General features: G+C 52.2%; 1 protein-coding gene across 2 annotated transcripts in view; it reads left to right on the top strand.

The window, feature by feature from the left end:
• The first annotated feature begins 681 nt into the window (after window positions 1-681).
• The window catches only part of MYBL2 (MYB proto-oncogene like 2), a 29,533-nt gene continuing 12,342 nt past the window's right edge, over window positions 682-17,872 (top strand). Inside the window, exons 1-7 of one of the 2 annotated variants that reach the window (XM_068524373.1) lie at window positions 682-912; window positions 5,060-5,153; window positions 9,754-9,825; window positions 10,724-10,816; window positions 11,003-11,223; window positions 13,341-13,503; window positions 16,650-16,937. In XM_068524373.1, the coding sequence (XP_068380474.1) occupies window positions 893-912; window positions 5,060-5,153; window positions 9,754-9,825; window positions 10,724-10,816; window positions 11,003-11,223; window positions 13,341-13,503; window positions 16,650-16,937 (951 nt within the window). In that variant the 5' untranslated portion in view covers window positions 682-892. The remainder of the gene's footprint in view (window positions 913-5,059; window positions 5,154-9,753; window positions 9,826-10,723; window positions 10,817-11,002; window positions 11,224-13,340; window positions 13,504-16,649; window positions 16,938-17,872) is intronic. The other variant, XM_068524372.1, reaches the window with a different exon arrangement.

The following is a 17,872-nucleotide window of genomic DNA, read 5'->3' as shown; positions in this document are numbered from 1 at the left end:
ACAGGAACTAGTCGGGTGGGAGGGGTGGGAAGTGTACTCGGCCTGAGTAAAGGCCAGGAGGCTGGCGAGTTTCCTTTGGCTGGGGGCGGGGGGCTGGGGGGTGGGGCGGTGATCTGGCAGAATCCTATAAATACCTGATTACAGACTATTTAACCCTGAGGGGGAGGATTTAGATTTTAACTTCTGGAGAGTCAAGATCAGGTTTGCATTCTAGGAGGCTTGCTTTTGGCTGCCAGGAGTCAAGCTGAGGAGCTGGAGCCATTGAATTCGAGGCTGGAAAGGAAGCAGGGAGATGGTTTCAAGGCACGGACCCGGTCTAGGTAGGGGTGAGGGGGCCGCTTTGGGGTGGGGCTGTAGGGACGCAGGAGAGGCTTGGACTAGAGCTGGCCCTTTTGCACAGGTGGTTTCCCCGGCCTGACTCTCCCATCCTTGCGGCTCACTCCCTTTGCTCAGTCTTTCCTCCAGGGCCGCCCCGATCACTCTTGGCTCGGGCCAGGCCTCAGTCACCTGGCTGCCTGTTCTGAGCCACACCCACGCCCACCCTGCCCTGGGGCTTCAGGGCTCTGCGCAGGTGCGGCGTTCTTCGGCTCTCCGGCCCCGCCCCCCGAGCACGCCCCACCCGCTGGCCCCGCCCCGCGCACGCCAGCCCGCCCGCGCGCCAGGCCCGGGCGGCGCCGACGCGCTTGGCGGGAGATAGAAAAGTGCTTCTGTGCGCGCCGGCGGCTACCTCAGCCCCTGCGAGCAGCGGCGGGACCTGCGGCCACGCTGACGCTTCGCAGCGCGGCCCCGGGGCCCGGAGCGGCCGGAGCAGCCCGCACCCTGACCCCGGCCCGGCTCCCGCTCCGGGCTCAGCCGGCGGGCGGGCGAGCGCGGCGCGGCCCGGGCCGGGGGGATGTCTCGGCGGACACGCGGGTGAGAGGAGCCGGGAGGCTAAGGGCCCCTCCCCCCTCCCCGACCTCCCCCCAACCCCGACCTCTGCCCCCACCCTCGCCGTGGCCCTTTTGGGCCGGGCGGGGTTGGGGTCCTCAGGAAACGCAGTGTCCTGTGTCGCCCGACGCGGGGAGACGCGGGGGGTGCGCGCGAAGCCGGGGGGCTCTCGGGGGCCCCTCGCTCGGCTCCCTGGGCCTCGGAGCTGGGGCGGGCGGGTCTCCTGGGACCCGGGCCAAGCCCTGCATGATGTCATTTTGTCTCCCGCCTAATTGCGGGGTGGGGGTGGGACGGCGGTGTCAGAAGGGGCTTTACCGGGGAGGGAGGCGACCCCTGGAGAAGGAAAGTGATTTTCCAAGTCACGGCGAGCGGGCGGCCAAAGCCTGGGAGGCTCTTGTCGTTCAAGCCTTTTGGGGTTCAGATTTGCCGGTGGGCATTTCTTAACATTTGGGGGAACACAGAACCCCAAGCTCCCTCCCCCGACCTAGGAAGGATGCAGGGGCGGGGGGGTGACTTTTTGGTCCCACACCACCTGGGTTGCGGACCCCAGCTCGTTTTCGTTTCGGAGACCTGTCTTCCTGTTCCACATGAGGGGTTTGGGGCAGCTGAGGTTGAAGGCGAGGGGAAGAGAGACTGATGTGTATCGAGACCGCTCTGTGCCAGCAGCCCCTGGGGTGGAGGCAGGAACTGCGGTCTCCATCTTACTTAACTCGCCAGAGAATGAGTAGCAGAGTCAAGCCAGGAACCAGGTCTGTGGGCTCCAGGTCCCTGTCTTAGACCTGTGCACCCGGTGCCTGAGCTCTGGGCTTTTCAACCAGTCTGGAAGTCACGGAGGACAATGGGATTCTGCCCTGTTCCCTCCCTGGATTCATGCAGCCCAGATAACTTCAAACGCCACTTCAGATGGTGTTTGCCTTCTCAGGCCCAGCATATAGACCTGAGAAGCAGTCGTTGCTGGCTTTCCCTAGAATTCCTTTCAGCAAGGAAGCATCTGATCCCTGGGCAGTGGTCAGGCTCAGGGTGTGTCTTCCTCAGGCCACAATTTCTCAGGGCAGCACCAATTCCCAAGGGTTGTTCTAGGCAGGCACTTGTCAGGCCCTGAATTTCTGGTTCAGGAAGTGTTAACTCCAGGCAACAACCAAGGCCCCAGACAACTCCCAGGTCCTCTGCTACTTCTCCCCTGGGGCTCAGTGGAGGACCACCCCCCCATTCCCCCAGGTGAGGGATGAGTTCTGTACCCTGGAACAGCATTCAGTTTGATTCTTGGCCACTCGCCGTAACTCTCCTCTGCACCAGTGCCCTACTTCCTGCTCAGCTTCTGACTCACCCTACCTGGAGCAGAGCCCAGCACATGAAAGGGCATAGAAAGGGTGTGTTGGACCTCCATGTGGTTGCCACTACTGACTTAGCCTCTGCTTTTCCATCTGGCATTACGAGATGAGGACTGGAAGGTGCCGGTTGGAGCCTGGCTTAGTGGAATTGGCAGGTGGCATAACCCCTGTGAGCCTCAGTGTTCACATCTATTAAATGGGGTTAATGAGAATGCATGTGAAGTAGACAGTCATCATCGTGTTGGTGATAGAAGTATATTACCTCACAGAATTCTCCCAGCCGTCTGAGCTGCTCTCCCCATTAGAGTATTTTGGAGCACCAGAGAGCGTTCACACAGAAACAGTTTCTTCCTCGAAGGAACATTTGCTGAGCTTCTGTCAGAAGCTGGGTGCTGGAGAACCAAAGATAGTTTCTGTCAAAACAGAGTCTGGGGGCAGTTGATGATAAAGCCAGCTTCCTTCTGTTATTAGCATCTTGTAGAGTTTTTTTGCCTCCTACTTTGCGATAGTGGAGGACCCCATGAATTGGGTTGGGAATGACAAGACAAGGCTGAATTCCAGCTCCTCCTGTGACTGGTGTATTGCTGGGTTTAGAAATCCGTCTGTCCCTTCCTTTCCTAATTCTAAAAAGTTTACTTATATTAGCATTTCTTATTGACTAAGAGGCAGCAGTTTTGCATGTTTATTCATTCCTATATCCAGCCATTCCCAGAGCAAACATTTCTTAAGGCATTTTGGTGCTACCCCCGCAAAGGCCCTACAGATGTGAGGTGGAGCTGACCTCTGTCCAGGTTGTCAAGGAGACAGGCACTTGCAGCCTAAGGGCTTATGTTATGAGACGGGAGGATTTCCAATGTGCTCTGGGGAGTGTGGGTGTGGTTAGGAAGATGCTGAGAAGGGGAAAGGAACGTGGCCACAGAAGGAAGTCCTCTTCCTCTTTTGGAGAGGCCTGTGCTTGCCTTGCTTGTTTGGAGACATGTAGGCTTTTCCCACTTAAAAATGCCTGACTTCGGAATGTCCCTGACAGAGGTGACTAATGGAGTTGGGAGGGTGCTCTTGTGAGCCCCGGACATGCCTGGGGGTGGATAGCATGATCTCCATTTTTGTAACTATTAAACCTGATAAATAGGAAGATTTTGGAGTAACTTGGAAAATTACCTGTTAGAAAATGAAAGCATCCAGAATTCAAAGCTGCTTGTACTCTGATTTTTCGCTCCATAAACTAGACCTATGTGTAGGCAAGGATTGAGAAGGGGTATGCAAAAATGGACATAGTTACTGAGATAACATATTTTAAATGGTTTTCTCAAACAATATTTCTTAAAATCCTGGTGCTTGATGATTACATACATCATCAGCTTTTTTTTTTTTTTTTTTTTTTTTTGGCTGTGTTGGGTCTTTGTTGCTGCACACGGCTTTCTCTAATTGCAGCGAGCTGGGGCTACTCTTGGTTGTGTTGCGCGGGCTTCTCATTGTGGTGGCTTCTCTTGTTGCGGAGCACGGGCTCTAGGCACACGGGCTTCAGTAGTTGTAGCACGCGGGCTCAGTAGTTGTGGCTCGCGGGTGCTAGAGCACAGGCTTAGTAGTTGTGGCGCGGGGGCGTAGTTGCTCTGCGGCATGTGGGATCTTCCCGGACCAGGGCTCGACCCCGTGTCCTCTGCATTGGCAGGCGGATTCTCAGCCACTGCGCCACCAGGGAAGCCCACATACATCATCAGCTTTAATCCTTAAAACACCCATGCAAGTTTAAAAAGTTTTGTTATTTAAAAGAAAATTTGAAATAGGTGTCTGGTGTTGAATATCATATTCTTGGTGAAATCTTTTTTCTTTTATAAATTTATTTATTTATTTTTGGCTGCGATGGGTCTTCACTGCTGCACACCGGCTTTCTCTACTTGCGGCAAGTGGCAGATACTCTTTGTTGCAGTGCGCGGGCTTCTTACTGCGGTGGCTTCTCTTGTTGTGGAGCTCCGGCTCTAGGCGCACAGCCTTAAGCATTTGTGGCGTGCGGGCTCAGTAGTTGTGGCTTGCCGGCTCTAGAGCGCAGGCTCCGGTAGTTGTGGCACACGGGCTTAGTTGCTCCGTGGCATGTGGGATCTTCCCAGACCAGGGCTCGAACCCATGTCCCCTGCATTGGCAGGTGGATTCTTATCCACTGCGCCACCAGGGAAGTCCTTGGTGAAATCTTAACTTCTTTTTTCTTGTAGCTTTTGAAATCATTAGCGTGTTAACTGAAAATGAAAGAGTAAAGAGGACTTCCCTGGTGGTGCAGTGGTGAAGAATCCGCCTGCCAACGTAGGGGACACGGGTTCGAGCCCTGGTCCGGGAAGATCCCACATGCTGCGGAGCAACTAAGCCCGTGCGCCACAACTACTGGAGCCTGCGCTCTAGAGCCCGCAAGCCACAACTACTGAGCCTGTGCACCTAGAGCCCGTGCTCTGCAACAAAGACAAGTCACCGCAATGAGAAGCCCGTGCACCATAACGAAGAGTAGCCCCCGCTCGCTGCAACTAGAGGAAGCCCGCGCACAGCAGCAAAGACCCAACGCAGCCAAAAATAAATAAATAAATAAATAATTTTTAAAAAAAGAGAGAGTAAAGAAATAAATAGCCCATAATCCCATTTCATTAAAAAGTTTTTAAAAAGAGGAGGGTGGAAGTACCTACATTTTACCTACAGTAAAAGCCTGCGTCCCCAAAACCTTTCCCTAGAGGTCATGGCCACAGTCCACACTGTCCGTCCATCATGGGGCAGCAGGTAGAGAGACACATGTCCTGACCTTTGGCTTGCTTTCCCTGCAGTGAGGAGCTGGATGAGCTGCACTACCAGGACACAGATTCAGATGTGCCAGAGCAGCGAGACAGCAAGTGCAAGGTCAAGTGGACCCACGAGGAGGTGAGTGACACCGAGGGGCAATTGCGGGGGTGGAGGTGATGGCAGCTGGGAGGCTGGACCAGGAACAGAGCCTGGGTTGTGTCTGCCTGATGCCCCGACCAGTATGATGAAGAGGAGGAGCTGATGAAGGAAGCAGATGGGGGAATTCCCTAGCGGTCCAGCTTTAGGACTCCGTGCTTCCAGTGCTGGGGGCCCGGGTTCAATCACTGGTCGGGGGAACTAAGATCCCACAAGCAGCATGGTGTGGCCAAAAAACAACAAAAAAGAAGCAGATAGGCACTCTGGTTCTCCCTGATGATGCTTCTTCTCAGAGCATTCCTGGGCACTCTCAGTATTGAGGACTCTTAGGGGGATGCATCTCTCAGACCTTGGGGCCAGCAATTGCCGTTGTGTCTCTTGAAAGCTGGTGTGCTCTGCATCGTGGACTTTAATTGTGCTTCTTGTCCTTTAACTGCTGGGAGGTTTAGCCAAATCTGCAAACCCCCTCTTTATTATCATTTTTAAAAAATCATTGTATTTTGTCTGCGATACCAAGCTCTGAATTGATTTTATTTATTTATTTTTTTAATATTAGCACCTTTAATTATTACTTATTTATTTATTTATTTTTGGGGCTGTGTTGGGTCTTCGTTTCTGTGCGAGGGCTTCCTCTAGTTGCGGCAAGCGGGGACCACTCTTCATCGTGGTGCGTGGGCCTCTCACTATCGCGGCCTCTCTTGTTGCGGAGCACAGGCTCTAGACGCTCAGGCTCAGCAGTTGTGGCTCACGGGCCCAGTTGCTCCGCGGCATGTGGAATCTTCCCAGACCAGGGCTCGAACCCGTGTCCCCTGCATTGGCAGGCAGATTCTCAACCACTGCGCCACCAGGGAAGCCCCATGATTTTATTCTTTAATCAAGTTTATGAAGTATAATTTATATACAGTCAAATGCACCTTTTTAAAGTGAACAGTTCCAACAGTTTTGATAAATGTATATTACTCACATAAGCACCACCTTGATTATCCCTGGAAGTTCCCTTTGTGGTCCATCTTTCCCAGCTCCAGGCAGTCGCCCATCCAGTGTCTCTCTGTTTGATCGTTTTGCCTGTTCTCGAATGTCCTACAGATGAAATCATACAGCTCTACTCTTTTCTATCTGGCTTCTTTTGTTCAGCATAATGTTGCACGATTCAGTAATTTGTTCATTTTTTCTTCCTGAATAGTATTCCATTGTATGGATAGACCATAGTATGTTTCCCTTGATGGACATTTGGGCTATTTCTAGTTTTTGGCTATTATGGATAGAGTGGCTGTGAAAATTCTTGCCTAATTTTTGAGGATTATGTTTTCATTCATCTAGAGAGGATACTTAGGTACGCTCATGGTGTATGTATATGTTTAGTTTAGAAACTGTCAGGTTTTTTTCTGACTTAGTTGTACCAATTTAGACTCCTACTGGCCTTATCTTTTTATTCTACCTCTATTTTCCTGTATGTGTTTAGTTTTAAGTCTTTTTTTTTTTCCCCCCTTACTGTTTGAGTTGTGAAACACTCTTAAATCATAAAAGATGTTTCTTCAGAGGAGTGCTAAGCCAGCCTTTTCTGTTCATCCCACTGTGGACCAGGGACTGTATTCCAGTCTTGCAGGCTTAGAAGAACAAGCAAGACGGGGTCCCTACCCCAGAGCATCTCTCTGCCTGGACCATGCACAGGCCTGTGGACATGCTGTGGCCATCATGGTGCTGGCAAGACCAGCGTCTCTTTTTTTTTTTTTAATTTATTTTTGGCTGCGTTGGGTCTTCATTGCTGCACACGGGCTTTCTCTAGTTGCGGTGAGCGGGGCCTACTCTTCGTTGCGGTGTGCAGGCTTCTCATTGCAGTGACTTCTTTTGTTAAGGAGCACGGGCTCTAGGCACGTGGGCTCAGTAGTTGTGACTCACGGGCTCTAGAGCACAGGCTCAGTAGTTGTGGTGCATGGGCTTAGTTGCTCCGTGGCATGTGGGATCTTACCGGACCAGGGCTCGACCCCGTGTCTCCTGCATTGTCAGGCGGACTCCCAACCACTGTGCCACCAGGGAAGTCCCAAGACTGGTGTCTTTTGTGCTCACTGTGGTGTCTCTCCTGTCTTATACTAAGCCTCCTAGACGAAGGAGGCACCTTTAATTGTTGAAATACCTTTTTTTTTTTTTCCTCTTTCTCTCTCTCTTTTTTTTTTTTGGCCTAGAGGCTTGTGGGATCTTAGTTCCACGACCAGGGATTATAACTCGCACCCTCAGCAGTGAAAGCGCAGAGTCCTAACCACTGGACCACCTGGGAATTCCCCGAAATGCTTTTAGAAGTTGAGTTTACTGTTGTCTGAGAGGTTGAGAACAGTTTCATGGGTAAGGATTTGGAAATTCAGCAGTCAGGTGTGCAAAATGGTGGGTAAGTCAATAGGAAACGGGTTATAGGTGGAGAAAAGCAAGAGGAGCCCCCGTTTGGCTGGAGCGAAGGGTCCTTAAAGAGGAAGCGTGGTTGATTAAGATGGAAAGATCGAATGGGGTCCAATCCCGGAAGGCCTTGGACTTTGGACTCAGAGATGTAGGCTTGTTCAGCTGGCAAGGTGAAGCCACTGAAGGTTTTTGAAGCAGATGTGGGACATGACCACAGCTGAGCTCCAGGGAGCTAGTCTGCTGTGTGTAGGGTGGGTAAGGGATTTGGGGGCAGACTGAGGCAGAGGGAGTTGGAGAGGGTGCTGTGCCGGGCAGGTGGGAGAAGAGGGCTGCGGAGGGACGAGGGCAGTGCAGGCGGGAGCGGACACGTGGAGGGGGCCCATGGGGCCCGGCAGGAGCTGGAGACGAAAGTGTCCCCCCAAGTCGTCGGGGAGGATGGTGGTGCTGGAGATGGACACAGGGGACATGGGCGGAAGGCAGGGGTTGGCCTGGCCAGGTCGGGCAGGCGGCAGGGGAGGGCAGGGTGTCCGGGGCTGGCTGTGTGGGCGTGGGCTGGCTCAGCTACAGGATTTATGGGGACTTTGTCCAGCCGATGCTGGGCTGTGGCCAAGCTGCAGTTGAGGGTCTGGATTTCTCTGGTGGCCTTTTTTTCTGTCCAGGAGAGAGAGAGAAAAAGAGAGAGAGAGTGTGTGTGTGTAAAAACACCTAGTGTTAAATGTACCATCGTAACTATTTTTAGGTGTACAGTTCAGTACGTGAAGTATATTCTCACTGTGCAGCAGGTCTCTAGAACTTTGTCATCATGCAAAACTGAATCATTAAACACTTAATTCCCCCCCCCCACCCCAGCCCTTGGCAAGCACCTTTTTCTACTTTCTGTTTCTACGATTTTGACTGCTTTAGATTCTTCACAAGAGCGGACTCGTACACTGTTTGTCCTTTTGTGTCTGGCTTATTTCGCTTAGCATCATGTCTTCAAGGGTCATCCACGTTGTAGCTTGTAACAGAATTTCCTTCTGTTTTAAGGCTGAATAATATTCTACTGTATGGATATACTACATTTTCTTCTTTTTCTTTTTTTTTGATTGAACCCAGGCCCTCGGCAGTGAAAGTGCGGAATTCTAACCACCGGACCGCCAGGGAATTGCCTACATTTCCTTTATATATATAAGATATTAAAAAATTGATTCGATGGAAGAATACTTTACATACAATCAACTACAACCATTAAAGTACAATTCAGTGAGTTTCAATGGACATGGTACCATGAAACTCCCAGCACCGTCATCGTAGAGCGTTTCCATCACCCCAGGCATTTCTTGCTCCCTTTGCTGTCCATTTCTCCCTACCACCACCCCTGACCTCAGACACCACTGACTATCTTTTTGTCCCTGTAGCTTAGTTTACATTTTCTAGAAGTTCTTAAGCACAGAATCATGCAGCGTATACTCTTTATGTCTGGCTTCTTTCCCTCATCACAATGATACTGTGATTTCGTGTTGTTGCGTAAATCAGTCGTTTATATTCAGGAGAACGTTTTAACAGGTGCTGTTTTCCTTCCCTTCTGAGTGCTCTTGATTCTGCCCATGTCCCCCATCTCCAGTGCTGGGTCACTGTCGTCTCTGGCCCAGGTGCCTGTAATGGCCTCCTCTCGTTCATTCTGCCCACCTGTAGCCCCTTTTCCTGCAGCTGCCAAAGTGAAGTTCATAACAAGCACACTGAACCGTGACCACCCACCGCTTCAGCGCATCAGTGGCTTTGCATGACGCAGAGGCCCGAATCAACCCTGCATGTGGTCTGGCCCCTGCCGTCCCTTCCAGAATCCTCTTGCATCCCTCTTGCTTGCTTCCTGCATTGTAGCCTCACTGGACTTCCTTGGAGCCTGTCCCTTGGACCCCCCCCAAATAGGCCTCACCATCGACCTCTCCGTACCCCCCAGCACCTTTCCTTTTGTTTGCAGGAGCCTTTGATTAACATCTGCTTCCCTCTAGACTTTAAGTCCCATGAGCTTGGGCAGCTCCAGTGCTGCCTGCTGCCGTGCCTGGTGTGCCTGGTGTGCCTGGTGTGTGGTAGGTGATCACTTCATGACTGAGTGGCTGCGTGAGGCTGTTTCCTTTGGGGAGGGCTCCGTCAAGAGCAGCTGTTTTCTGCACGCGTGTAGCTGAGCCCCCTGTCTTTACGGCTTTGGCAGGATGAGCAGCTGAGGGCCCTGGTGAGGCAGTTTGGACAGCAAGACTGGAAGTTCCTGGCCAGCCACTTTCCCGTGAGTGCAGCCCCTCTGCGGCCCCCTCCCCCAGGACAGTGGGCCCGGGACAGACTTTCTGTCAAGGAGAAGAAAGGGGGGTTCCTTACCAAGTTCCCCCCAGCTCTCCCAACAAAACAACCTTCCAGGCTTCCTAGGCCCTTTCTTCCCAAACCGGAATCCAAGGCACCCTGGTGTAAGCGTCTCCACGCAGCAGCCTCCGTGTGCCTGGGGGTCTTGGGCTCCATGATCATGAAATCAGATCAGTGACATATTTGCATTTCTTCCTGCAAGTCAGGAGCGAGTTGGTGCTCGGTTTCTCAACCGTGAAACTGAAACTGAGGGGAAACAATACCTGAGCAGGCTCCAGGGTGAGGCCCCTGCGGAGCTGGCTGGTGCCACCACGTGCAGCATCTAGAGGCTCCTGGTGATGCGGGTCCCCCTCGGGTCCCCCATCCCCAGCACTGCAGGCGTCTGGCAGGGAGGAGATGTGGCAGGAGCCGCTGTTGGCTTATCTCCTGGCTCATCGGGCAGCTCAGGGACCAAGTCACCAGACCCTGCTCACCTCCCCCTCCTCACCTCCTCCTCCTCCTCCATGTGATCTGAAACCTTCAGGGAGATACGACCCTCCCAGAAGCAAGCAAGGATCCCTGATGTAGCCTGCAGGCTGGGACGGGGCGGCCCCCTTGTGTTAGGGCAGCAGGCGGTGGCTTCCCACGTGGTTCTGAGTTTGCCTGGTTCCATCCGGGCCCTCTGGTAGCCCAGGGAAGCCGTGCGTGTTCCGGCCCGTGAGCAGGCAGTGTGTGGTGGTGCAGGGAACAAGACAGAACCCCGCTGAGGTGTCCCCTGAGCCCAGTGTGTGTCCAGGGTCCAGGGCCACCATCCCAGGAGTTCTCACGGGTGCCTGTCCTCTTCCCAGAACCGCACTGACCAGCAGTGCCAGTACCGGTGGCTGAGGGTCTTGAATCCAGACCTCGTCAAGGGGCCATGGACCAAAGAGGAGGACCAGAAGGTAACGCCCAGGACAGTGCCTGCCCCATGGCGGGCCTTCACCCACCCCAGGGAGTCAAGGGACTGAGGCTGCCCTGGGTGTTGGCTGGGCTGTCCGGCTGGACCTTGGGTGTGTGACATCCCGCTGGTTGGTGCTGGGGTGGGGAACGGGCCGGTCCCGCTGGCCTCACAGCAGCTTTCCCCCAAGGTCATCGAGCTGGTCAAGAAGTACGGCACGAAGCAGTGGACGCTGATCGCCAAGCACCTGAAGGGCCGGCTGGGGAAGCAGTGCCGCGAGCGCTGGCACAATCACCTCAACCCCGAAGTGAAGAAGTCCTGCTGGACGGAGGAGGAAGACCGCATCATCTGCGAGGCCCACAAGGTGCTGGGCAACCGCTGGGCCGAGATCGCCAAGATGCTGCCGGGGAGGTGAGCTGCATGCCGGGGCCTTTGCGGGGATGTTCCAAGGCCCAGTCCGATTTCTCTGGAGTTGTTCACTTTTCCCAGAAGCGAATGAGTCCTTCAGATTCTTGCCGGGGTGGGAGGGGATGGGGGGGTGGGGCGGGGCCCAGCTGCAGGGAGTCTGGAACAGGGAAGGGAGGGGGCCCTGGGGGCCTCCCGTTCACTGTGCAGACTCTCATCTGGTCCCGCTCTCGGCTCTGTGCCATCCCTGCCCTCTGCTGTGGCCGAGGTGGCCTGGTTATGTTTTTAGAGAATAAACCTCTTTCCTCCTGCCTGTGAGGTCAGGGCCAGCATCTGGACGTCCGAACCACTGCCCATTTTCAGGGCCAGGATCTGGACGTCCGAACCACTGCCCATTTTCAGGGCCAGGATCTGGACGTCCTGTGAGGTCAGGGCCAGGATCTGGATGTCCGAACCACTGCCCGTTTGCACCCTACTCTTCACGCTGGGCCTGGCCCCTCCAAGCCCTGGGCCTCTTGGAGTTCTGCAGGGAGCATTAGGACGACTTGGCTCCATTCTTGCTAGAATCCTCCTCCAGGGTCAACTCCCAGTCTCCTAAGTTGCTCACTGCTCCCCTAACTGCTTTCCATCTTCTGGAAACTTATAAAAAATCACTTACTCACCATTGTCTTCTACCCTGCTCTTTTCGTCTGTGTGCGTTTTTACCTTATTTTGTTTCCTTTCTTTGCCATGGCACTGCGGTCCTGGGAAGGAGAGGAAATAAAATGCCAGATGGTCTCTTTCCCCTGGAGTCTGGAATCATCTATTTCCAAAACTCAAACCCGAGTGTGTTATCCTTTTGGCACTTCTTATAACACTTGGGTTGAAGACTCGAGCCTCTTTCCCGTGTGGCCAGCCTGGCTTGGCTGAGGCCACCAGCCTCGCCTTGATCTGCCGTCACCCTTGCTCATCTGTGGGGCCTTAGCTGCTCCGACCTCCTCTCTCCCTTAGACATGGGAGAGCTCTTTTCTGAGAACGAACGCCCTGTGCTCCTGGCAGCTTGGATGCCCTCTAACTTGTGCCCATCACGTAGCCAACACGCTCTCATCCTTTGGTTCTCAGTGGGGACATTATTTCCTCAGGGAAGGTTTCTCTGTCCTTTTCAACTGTGGTCAGTCCCTGGCCACCTCCCCATAGTGCCTTGACCCCTGCCCAGTCAGCACTGTGTCCTGACAGCCTGCAGTGGGAATGAACAGAGATCCAGACCCTCCTCTTAGACTGGTGGCTCCGTCAAGCTGTTATTCTCTGTTCACCGTTCAAGGGAAAAGCACTCTGCGTGGAAACCCAAAGAAGGCAGCGCCTCTGTGTGTCTGCAGTTCTGAACTGCTGTAGGTCTGTGGGCTCTGACGCTGCTGAGCCCCCCGTGCTACTCACTGTGATGCTGCTGTGTGCTTCTGTAGTTTCGTACTTCTTTGTGCTTCATTCTGCTGTCTGCTCCTACTACTCCGTTACTCTGTCCTGCTGTACCTGTCTGCTTCTCTCCCTCCACGCTTCCCTGACTCCTGTACCACTGTGCTACTTTCTGCTTCTGTAGTGTGGTGTACTACTCTGACTTGTACCATATATGTTTCCTCTTTAATCTTCAGCAAGTGATGGAGAGTGAAGTAGTCTTTTGATTCTCCAGATAAAAAAGCCAAGGCTCAGAGTGGTCAGTAGTGGATCCTCTGTCCTCTGGCTGTGCCCTCTTTGGCCATTTTCTGTCTGTGGGACGTGATCAGGGCTTGTGTTCCAGGTCACTGAGCCTCAGGACAGGGGCCAGCGGCCAGCAGCTTGCTTACGGTTTCTACAAATGCAGAGTGAGTGGGAAAGGGAATGAGAGTTCCCAGAATGTTTCAGTGTTAGGATTTTACCCTGTAGGCTGAATAAGACCTTTGCTTATTTCTCAGAGGTGTGTGGAAATCTTCCGTAAATCGTTACAGGCTGCAAGCATGTCAGACTTCATCTTAGAGCTAAGAGCGCTTAGAACTCCTCAGGTTGAACCCTCATTTACAGAAGCGGGAGCTCAGCTCAGGGAGGCTAGTGATGCGCCCGGTGGTGCACGGGCCCCGGTGCTGGGGTCAAAGATCCCCGGTTGGCCCCTGCAGGACAGACAATGCTGTGAAGAATCACTGGAACTCCACTATCAAGAGGAAGGTGGACACGGGAGGCTTCCTGAGTGAGTCCAGAGACAGCAAGCCCCCCATGTACTTGCTGCTGGAGCTGGAGGACAAGGACGGCCACCAGAGTGCCCCGGCCTCAGAAGGCCAGGTGAGTGGGGTGGGGGTGTCAGGCAGCTCGGCCACTGGGCTTGGGTTAGTTGCGTTTGTTTTCACGTGTATCTGATGCCGTCTCATCAACACCTATTGCTCCTTTTTCACCTGTTCCGTGGCTGTTCCTTAATCCTGCAAGAGGTTCTCACTGTGGCCTCACGTCTCTCACGAGGGCCTTTCCCTGTGTCACCTGTGCCCATGCTTGGTGCTCATCTGCCCACAGATGCAGGATGCCAGAGCCGACGTCAGGTGAAGAAGGGTCAGGTGGGGAGGTCCTCAGCCTCCTCCTGTCCTCAACAGTTTCCTTCCTACCCGTTGCTCTTTCCAGCCTTTTCATACTAAAAGCACATATGCAATTCTAAAAAAAATCAGATTTGTTGAGGTACAAGCACATGCAGTAAAATTCACTGTGTTTCATGTGCAGGTCTGAGTCATGACTGCTTTAAACAGTCCTGTAGCCACCACCATAGTCAACACAGAACATCTCCGTCACCCCCCATATTCTTTTCAGCCCTTCTCCCATCCTTAGTCCCTGGCACCCTTCATCTGTTTGCTGTCTCTATAATTTTCTAGAAAGTCATATAAATGAAGTCATATGGTATTACATTTACAATTGTTAACATCTCCCATCCTACACTCCAGAGCATACTTTTTTGAAATTGAAGTATAGTTGATTTACAATATTATAGTAGTTTCGGGTGTTTATGGTTATTTTTGAACTATCTCATATGATTTATTCTTAAAAAACAAAGATTTGAAGCACGTGTCAGAGTATGAAGATGGGACGTTGCTGGGTACATGGCAGATGACACGCTTCCTCTACACTGTTTTCCAATCTTTTCTGTAATTGTGAACTATTGAATAGTTCTTAACACTCCACCTTTCCTTTTCCTGCTGGCCAGATTATAACTGTTCACTGCTCCAGTTCTTCTGCAACACCCTGCTGGAGCATTATATAGTGTTTTTGCCTCTCTTTCTGGATTTTTCCGCTTCAGAGACTATTCCTTGCTTCCCAGATATGAGAGCATCTATGCGGTAACAGTTGAAAAGCTATAAAGTGAAATGTAAAAGGACTTCTCCCTCCTGTCTGGATTCCCCATGGGTCCCCTAACCAGAGGAATTCACTTCTCAGTTTCTTGTATGCCTAAGTAATATGTTTTCCAGGCTTTTACTTCTGATTAAATAAAAAGCATCCGTGCCACAGAGAGAAACAATGTACGTCAGCAAACACGGAGAAGTCATCTTTCAGGATAGGGCAGAGTGGACTGTAGTCTCTGAAAATCCTCCTTGGCTGAAAGTCATTTCCTTGACTCTGTTTTCACCCCCCTGACGCTTTGTGTCTGGGAGGCTGGCCCTGTTGGGCCAGGGGGAGCTCCAGACCTTGATCCTGAGCACACAGGTGTGGGTTTCAGCCTCACCAACTCCTCTCCACTGTCATTTTAATGGTTCTATTGTGCTGGTAATTTATTTAATTAAGGTTACACCTGACTTTTTGTTGTTAGAAACAAAACTTTAATGGTTGTCCTTGTAGCTAAATCACTGCTTATTTGCTCAGTTGTCTCTTGGGAAATTCCTAAAGGTAGCTAGATAACATTCTTTAAAAACTTTAAGGGACTTCCCTGGTGGGCCAGTGGTTAAGACTCCTGCTTCCAGTGCAGGGGGCCTGGTTCGATTCCCTGATCAGGGCACTAAGATCACGCATGCTGCGTGACATGGCCCCCCGCCCCCAAAAGACAAAAACAAAATAGACGTTAATACATTTTGCTAGATTGCCTGCCAGAAAACGTTTGCCTGTTCTGTGTGTATGGGACTACCTCACTAGTCAATGCTTGCAATTATAAATGATAAGTACTGAATTTTATTAGAAATTGCCAAACTTTTTTCAAAGTGGCTGTTTTCTGAAGTGGGAATCACATGTTGGTAGCTTTTAAATAGTATTGATAGCATTCTTCCCCTCCAATTATAGCAGTTATAAGTTTTTAATCCAATCTGCTCTTATCTCCTTTTCTTCCTTTGCTTATATCTCAAACCATTTCCATTCTGTTCCCTTGATGGCAGTGGCAATAATAGCTACTAATTAGGTTGAAAGGTTTTCACACAGTTGTTGATCTATGTACCCTCCCTGCTCAGTAAGCCTCAGTGTCCTCATTTTCTAGGCAAGGAAACTGACCCTCATCACAAGCTTGCCCAAGCTGGGAAATGGCAAAGCTCTGTCTGCATCCAGAGCCCATGTTCTCCCCCCATTAACACGGGACCCCGCTTCTCGCTCTCGACCAGGCCTGTGTTAATCACGTGTGCTGTTTTCAAGGCTCCTCAGGGGCTGTCAGGTCAACGAGTCAAGCTTGTTTCTGAGGTTCTGCCAGGAGAGCGATTGCCACAACGATCTACCTCTTTTTCTTTATTTTTCTTCTGTCACAAAATTAGTCTCCACTCCTTTTTCAAACTTTCATTTTGAAATAATATTAAGTATACAGAAAAGCTGCAATAAGACTGCTCACCTATATCCTTTACTGGGTTCATTAATTTTTAACATTTGTCAGATTTGCTTTATCTTTCTCTATGTACATTTATTTTTTTTAAAGACCCTGTAGTTAATTATTTACTTAATGGCCGTGGCATGCAGATCCAGGCCCCCTGCAGTGGAAGCCTGGAGTCTTAGCCACTGGACCACCGGGGAAGTTCCAATATGCATATTTTTTTAACCTGAGTTATTTGAGAGTTGGTTCCATACATTGTGCCTTTTATTTCTTAATACTTGAGTGTGTGTTTCCTAAAAATAAGGACATTCACCTGTGTGACGACAGTACGCACTTGGAATTTAACATTGGTGTGGGACTTTTGACTAATCTACCGTCTAGATTCCATTTTTTCCTGCCCATGATCCAGTCCAGGATTAGACACTGTTTCATTGTCATATGTCTTTCATCTAATTTTATCTGGAATAGTTCATCAGCCTTTCCTAGCCTTTCACGATACTGATGTCTTTGAAGCGTAAGGTAGGGCTAGTTATGTTACAGACTCTCTCAATTTGGGTTCACTTGAGCTTCCTTATTATTAGATTCGGGTTGTGCGCTGTTAGCTGGAATACGGCATGGTTTATATCTCATAATGAAAAATCCAAACCGCGTGCCCTGTGCCCACCAGGGAGGTCTCGTGACCAGCTGGCCCCCGGCGTTCCCTGCCCTGAAGGAAGAGGAGAGCAGTGAGGAGGAGGCCACGGGGGCTGCCCCCTCCCAGGAGCAGGAGCCTGTCCCCGCAGAGCTGGACGGAGTGCAGACGCCAGAGCCCCTGGAGGACTTCCCCAAGCGTGAAGACCAGGAGGGCTCCTCGCCGGAAACCAGCCTGCCCTACAAGTGGGTGGTGGAGGCCGCCAACCTCCTCATCCCTGCCGTGGGGTCCAGCCTCTCTGAAGCCCTGGACTTGATCGAGTCGGTAATGTTGGTCACGGCGCTTCCCAGTGGGCCCCGAGCACCCCCAGCAGGGAGCGCTTTCTCTCCGTAGGCGTCCGTCCTCCCGTCCGTTCGTTGTCACGCTGATGTGGCTGAGCTGGTGCCGCGTACCCAGCCCAGCACCAGGGCCTGGTGACACCAAGATAGTGGCTGTGCAGCGCGTGCCCTCGGGGAGCTCCTGCCTCACCTGTACAGCGCAGGGTGGGGTGGGAGGGCTCGCGGTGGAAGCGGTACAAGAGTCCTCAGGGGTGACGGGGGAGGGTGTTGGAAGCGATAACACAACCCGGGTGGGCATTGGTGTCTGTGGCAGCACAGGTGGTTGGGTGTCACTAGAGAGGACCCTGGGAAGGGCCAGGGTTTGGGGCTACAGTGGTGAGTGGGTCCTGGTTACTCAGGTAGAGCAGCCCCTGGGGCCGCGCTGGCTGTGGATTGTGCACCTTTGGGGAAGGCACCCCAGTGGGAGGTGTACTTCTTGGTGTGACCTCCCAGGTCCATCAGCCAGGCCTGTGGTGTGAAGTGGGTTTTAGGAGGTGGTGGGCAAGAGGCCGGTGACCAGGGGTAGAGGGGTCCAGTGGGCAGCGCCCACACTCACCGTCCCACTTGGGCTTCCTCCTGTTGGCTGAGAATATTGACGCTGTTTATTGAGCATTTGCTAAATACCAGGCTGTGGGCTTAATGTATAGTCCACACGGTATCCTGTGAGGGGTGTCCTTTCTGTGTTTTGCAGATGAGACTGAGGCTCAGAGAGATCAAGTAAGTGTACCCAAAGGTCAAAGGTCACACAGCAAGTAAGGTGCCTAGGTCTTAACCATCATGCTGTGCTCCACTGTCCTGCCCAGTGAGCGTTTGGATGGTGGGGTGGCTCTCAGGTGGGCTGTCTGCTCAGACCCTCTGGCTCTGGGTCTCACCTCTTGCCCC

Source organism: Eschrichtius robustus, chromosome 16 (genome assembly GCF_028021215.1).
Source record: "Eschrichtius robustus isolate mEscRob2 chromosome 16, mEscRob2.pri, whole genome shotgun sequence".
NCBI lineage: Eukaryota > Metazoa > Chordata > Mammalia > Artiodactyla > Eschrichtiidae > Eschrichtius > Eschrichtius robustus.
Note: the sequence above shows the minus strand (reverse complement) of the source record. Positions and strands in the feature narration are given on the sequence as shown.